General features: G+C 37.0%; 1 protein-coding gene across 3 annotated transcripts in view; it reads left to right on the top strand.

Annotated features, from left to right (window-relative positions):
- Positions 1 to 4,015, top strand: part of LOC103142017 (neurofilament heavy polypeptide-like) — a 19,944-nt gene extending 15,929 nt beyond the window's left edge. Inside the window, exons 4-12 of one of the 3 annotated variants that reach the window (XR_001662818.1) lie at positions 146 to 184; positions 324 to 656; positions 777 to 809; positions 928 to 993; positions 1,534 to 1,623; positions 2,023 to 2,121; positions 3,032 to 3,148; positions 3,602 to 3,716; positions 3,805 to 4,015. Coding sequence is in view for 2 of the 3 variants with exons in the window: in XM_007557870.2 (XP_007557932.1) it covers positions 146 to 184; positions 324 to 656; positions 777 to 809; positions 928 to 993; positions 1,534 to 1,623; positions 2,023 to 2,121; positions 3,032 to 3,148; positions 3,602 to 3,664 (840 nt within the window). In the remaining variant the exon portion in view is untranslated. The remainder of the gene's footprint in view (positions 1 to 145; positions 185 to 323; positions 657 to 776; positions 810 to 927; positions 994 to 1,533; positions 1,624 to 2,022; positions 2,122 to 3,031; positions 3,149 to 3,601; positions 3,717 to 3,804) is intronic. The other 2 variants (XM_007557870.2, XM_007557869.2) reach the window with 2 other exon arrangements.
- The last annotated feature ends 1,985 nt before the right edge of the window (positions 4,016 to 6,000 follow it).

The following is a 6,000-nucleotide window of genomic DNA, read 5'->3' as shown; positions in this document are numbered from 1 at the left end:
TTTTAATGCGGGTGTGTTTAGTTGGCTCTTCCTGAGCACATATTCAGTTGTTTTAAGTTGTCTGTGAATCTAATCATGGATTTATTCATATGTATCCATCTTATTATAAAAGGTTAACTAAAAATGTATTTTGTATTTTATCTAGACAGAAGAGAATGAAGACACACAGACAGAGATGGGTCAGGTACGTTTCTCTATGACCCCAGACGTTCTGGTAGTGGAATGCAATCCACTCTTCTCCATGAGGAAAAGTCAGGATTCCTCAGGACCATTTCTGTTCTCTGGATTAATGTTGCATGCTTTGTGTCGTGGTAACTTTGCAGACACAGGATGTCTGCGAGGCAGACTCTCAGAAAGACGTGACCCTGGCAGAAGAAGACACTGAGACCAAGGAGGAACTAGAAGTGTCCATTGCTGAAGAGGTAACCATATCAGAGTCGGTAAAGGAACAAGCTGAAGAACCAGTGGCAGAAGATCTCACCAGTGACCAAAGTCCTGCTGAAGTAGAACTTGCTGCAGAAAAAAACGAATCTGACGCTGGATCAGAGGTGGAGGTTGTCATAGAAACAGTGGAGCCTGCAGAGCCACCTGAGGATGGGGAGGAAAAACTGGAAGACTCAGCTGCACTCAGTGTCCAGCCTGTTGCTGCCATAGAGGTTAATAATTTTATGTAAATCTCATATGATTGATTCATTATGTAGTGTTTCTTTATGTCACTGTAACTACTTCCTCAAAGTCAACAACAGACGTCTCTGTGTTTTGTCTGGCTGCATCAGGATGCTGCTAGCCCTCCTGTGGAAATCCCAGCAGTAAGAGCCTTATCGTTTATTCCACTTTCAGAAACAACAACAACATTATTAATAATTACACTTTACTAAATGCAGTTGCTCTGTTAAATTGTAACATGGCAGCCTTTTATCTCATCAGGTGCTAAATACAATCACTGAAGCTCCTCTGGATGAAGCTGAGCCTCCTGTTGTTAAGCATGCAGAGGTACAGCCAAGAGTTTATTAACACGTGTCAAGAAATGTTAATTTGATAGAAATTATATTGTTTTTATGTCTGAGCTGCTAATTTTATGACATCACTGAGCTTGGATACTGACCTCCCGACTTTTAAAGACTTCAATCAGTCAATATCTGAACTAACATCTCTGTCACCTTGGCGACCGGATCCCCTTAAAGGTCTTGAGCTTGGACAATTGAGGTTTACAACATTAGCACAAATCTGCGTTCATAGCATCACATCCAAAGCAATAAAACCTGAAGAATCAGACTGCTGCATACAGACTGCCTCAAACTGTTAAAATAATGAAATGCACTATTACCACACTTGAAACATGTTTTTGTTTATGTGCATTTACTGTTGTTTTGGAAATGATTTCTCAACTAACAAGCGTTCGGTCATGGAAACACCATTTCATTTTGTAATCCATTTGGTAATCCATGAAATTACAATCAACTGGTTTTTGGTTTTTGATTGTTTTTGAAGATGGGAAACAATCCCTTCTCATGTTTTCCTTCTGTCCCTCAGGGAACTGCTGAACTGCTGCTCCAACAATTAGCTGCCACTGAATCTGTGTCAACAGCGAAGGATGTTTCGACGTCTCCTGTTGTGCAGCAGGTGGGATTTGCACAAAGTCCTCTTTACTTTATGCTTGTTGGTCATGAATAACTGGAATAACTTTGCAATAGTCGTTCTTGACTGATATGTTTATAAGAATATGTTGGGAAAACAGCAGTAGAACATTTACAACCTTGTCTGTTTTAGTTATTTACAATTTCAGCTATTCATGGTCTGATTTCTGAGTAGCTTCTAATTGTTTTTTATAGTTAGATAAAAATTGTAACAAACAAAAGCAGAGCAAAAATAGTCCAAAAATCATCAAAAAGTTAAAAAAAAAGCGAGAGAGAGACAAATACAATGGGCTTCTTGCTCAGTAGATCCCTGCTTTTATGTCAAGGTTAACTTAGCAGCTGGACATTTTGAGACCTTTTCTTTCTTCCTTTTTTTGACATTCAGGAAGCAGAGGAAACAGGAGACGCTTTTACCATCCAATCAGAATCAACGGATGCTACTCCTGCAGATCCTGAAACAGTTTCTGCTGCTCCTGCAGGGGAGGTGGGCACTGCAGCATTTATATATGAAAATATGCTAATGTTACATTTACTCCTACGGCAGCAATACTCTTAGTCATTTGTTTCATAATGCCAAGAAAAAAAACCAAATATTTGTTTGTTTTTTTCCACACGTAAATGTTTCATATCATCTAACAATTTTATATTGTTAGATATAAAATTGTTAGACGAGCAACAAATAAGAATGTTTTAAAAAAAGAGAATTTTATTCATTAAGAAACAACACATCTGATTAATGTGACCCTACATAAAAATGCAATTTCCCCTCTTGTTAAATTTTGAATTGTCTATGACTACTTACATTTATGAGCCACACAATGGCTTGATTAATGCCAAATTAGTAGAACTGAGAAATTACAAAAACAGACTTTAATCAGACTTTAAACATGGAAAAACTCGGAAAGCAACACATTATGCCCCAATAAAAAAAAATTAAAAAAAACATGTAAGTCTCATCACACAAGCTGCAAAACAAGTTAACGTGAAATTGCATCAGCACAATGAGACAGCAGAAACAGCAGAAAGTGCACCCTTAAAAACAAGACAGGTTTGCAGTGGCCTTATCAAGATACCGACTTAAATCTCATGAGACACCATGGCATGACCTGAAGCAGGGCTTAAAACCATAAAATGTGAATTAATTGAAACAATTTTGCAAAGAAGGATGTCAATAGTTCCTCCACATCAATGCGGAAGCCAGTAGAATGCATTATTGGAGTTTAAAAAATTAAATCATCATTTATTTTTTCAAAAATAAAAATTTGTTTGCTGATTGGAAACGTTTAAGTGGAACAAAAACAGAACACATTTTTAAGGAGGTAAATATGAAGAATAAGTGTAAATGGTCAAGTTCTCACTCTGACCTTGGACTTCATGTGTCCCTTCTTTTCCAGATTGCTGCTGCCAACCAAAAGTGTCTGGGTGTGCTGTCAGAAGAGGCGAAATCCGGAGGCTGTGATGTTCCATGTCAGGGACCGCTTCCTGTTGAGGCTGTGCCGCTCGGTGGAGTGGTAAATAAGTTTCTGCATAATTCTGGCTCATCCTTGCTAACAGTTTCCGGATACTTGAAAGCGCCGCCTTCATCGGTTGCCATGTTGTCAGGAAGTGTCATTCGGTAAATGATGACACTTTTAATGCAAAGTTGCCCCTTTTAATTTACTTTCAAGGCAAGTTTTAGAGCAACTTTGCATTGAAAGTGTCATTATTTACCAAATGACACTTTATGACAGCAGTTATAGACATTCATAAAGACTCCTTCATGATCATGGCAGGTGTTATGTCATGTTTATGACTGTCACCCTGTCAAATAAAGTGTTACCAGTAATTCTAACTGACCTAATACAAAATCTAATTTAACCTCAGAAAGTGAGGAAAAGGGTTAATGTCTTTTTAGTCTTCTGGTTTCAACTGTATTTGCGTTTTACAGCAGGCTCACCAAAATTCACTTATTCTCTGTGGTACAGGAGCTTCCAGTGGAAATAACACAGAATGGAAACATTGTTCCTGAGGTCTCCATTGAGGGTTAAAGCCAAGCCACACCGCTCAGAAGACCTTTTTTCTGTGTGTAAGACTCTAAAAGTATGAAATAAATCTTTTAAAACACCTTTCTGCTTTATTTGCAGTTATCCACTAATGATGATGCTCCTGTAACTTTTTTCTCTTTCAGATTCCCATTGGAGGACTCAAAGCTTTCCAGGGAGTCCACCAGACCTTTTCATTTTTTAAGGCTTAAGGCAGAACAGGCAGGAAATCGAAGTGGGCATCCACACTTTGAAGTGCCTTTTCCTGTCCTGTACTCGGCTGAAACATCAAACCAGATGTGAACATGCAGGAACGGCTTCTCTCACGACAGCAGCTGAGACCTATGAAAAAAAAAAGCATCTTTGGTTCTTCTAAATACTGTGCTATGCAACAAAATCACGTATAAATGAGTTTGACTGTAGTAGTTCAGGAGAAGGCATGACAATCAGCAACAGAAATATGTTTGCATCTTCTGTCTCAGAATATCTTTCTCCACAGTGCATAGACTTTATGCATATCAGTAGACTTGTAGCATTGATAATTGGGTCTGTAGTTTGTTTATTGGACAGAGTTGTGTTGTTTTTTTTTGCTGTTTTTTGAAAGTCGTTTAGCTTACCACTCTCTTTTCAAAACATAAACCTTCCAATAACATTAAAACTGGGGTAAATTTTGTCTCATTCTACACTGTCAAGACAGCATAGAATCAGTGTGGAAAAAAACAGTAATGTTAAGATTTATTCTTAACTAAACCATTACTATAGTCATGTTTCATGACTTCACATGGTGCTTTACCAAGGGTTTGGTAAAGCTCCACCTCCCACCTCAATTTTTTGCAGTTGTTTACAGCAGGTTCTGTGTAAACAACTGCCAAATGTGAACCAAGTCAACGATTTAAAGCAGAACTTCACCTTGGTGTATGCCACTATTGAACTAGCTGTTAGCTTTAGCTGGGAGAGCAACTAATTTGGGTTTACACTAAAGAAAGATGGCAAAAGAATCGTCTTCTTTGGGCAATTCATTTGCTGCTCATGTCCTTTAACAGAACCGTACTTCAAATATTCACAAATCCATTTCATTTCTGTGTACCATTGTCCACTGTCTTGACGAAGTGCCACTGTTAATGTTACAAAGCTACATTGTAAAGAGCAAGCTTTGATATTCAACAGGATATTGAACATCAAAATGAATCTCATAATTCATTTTGTACACACAGAGTAAAGTCTTGATCTGTGAAATAAAGTTCTAACTCAGTGATGTGATGTTGGCTTGCTAGCTTAACCTCAACCAACCATTTAAAAACATTGCATGTTAGAAAACATTAGTGTTTTCTACTCTCATTTGAAACTTTAATGTGCTGCTTTGTGTGTTTTCTGTCCAACCCAGACAAGGGTGACCAGATAAGATACCGATATTTGGTGACTGAATGACCCCAAACCTCCCCACCAAAAAAAACTCTTTACTTATCTTAAGAAAAGATAATTACACTGATGCGTCATTGTTACCCGGCAACTGGTTTACAGATTTTGACATATTTTATTTAAATAAAAATGTGGGGTGTGAATTTGAAGACATGTTTTCATTAAAAGAAAGACGCAAAGCATAAATGTCCCAGATCAAAAGATTTTCTTTTTATTTCCTCTTTTTACATTTAAATTTACATTCATATTAGCATGATGTAATTTGGTACAGTAAACACTGCCAGTGAGTGGTTTTTTTTTTTTTGTTTTTTTTGCCATTTTTCAGCTTTATGTTTTCAGAGTGTCAAAACAACAACAAAAAAACTGAATTTCAAGCCTCAGTTTTTTTATTTTTATTTAAGTTTGCAGGCCCTTTGTTTGGGGATTTTTTTTCCTCCATTTTCTTTTTACAAAATATTAGAAACAAAACGGAAGCAACACTTAGACCTTTGAATTTAAAGGGGAAAATGTATTTGTGACATAAAAGGACTGAATACCCAAAAAGTATAGAGTTACAGATCTAGAGAAATAACAGACAGGATATACATGTATAAAAGCACATTCATATTAACATGTGATGCTTTGGAATGAAAACAGCGGCACACTGTGACCAAACAACAACTGTCCCATTTGAGTTCAAAACTTTCCATTCATTTGAATTTTCCCACTTGTGCCATTATTATGTATTATGAATACATCTTCCCCCAAACGCCTTCACAAAACACTATAATAAATAAGAAAAAAGAGGAGATTTGATTGGTCCATGAGGTAAAATGTGAATGGAAAAATAGTTGGAAAGATTTCAGAAAATTGTTTAAAGAAAAAAAAAAGTGATAATCAGCAAAAGAGCACGATGCCCTGTAAAGCTGCATTATTTGTCAGCA

Source organism: Poecilia formosa, unplaced genomic scaffold, assembly GCF_000485575.1.
Source record: "Poecilia formosa unplaced genomic scaffold, Poecilia_formosa-5.1.2 Scaffold92, whole genome shotgun sequence".
In the NCBI taxonomy this organism is placed as follows: Eukaryota; Metazoa; Chordata; class Actinopteri; order Cyprinodontiformes; family Poeciliidae; genus Poecilia; species Poecilia formosa.
This window is presented reverse-complemented; position numbering and strand designations above follow the sequence as displayed.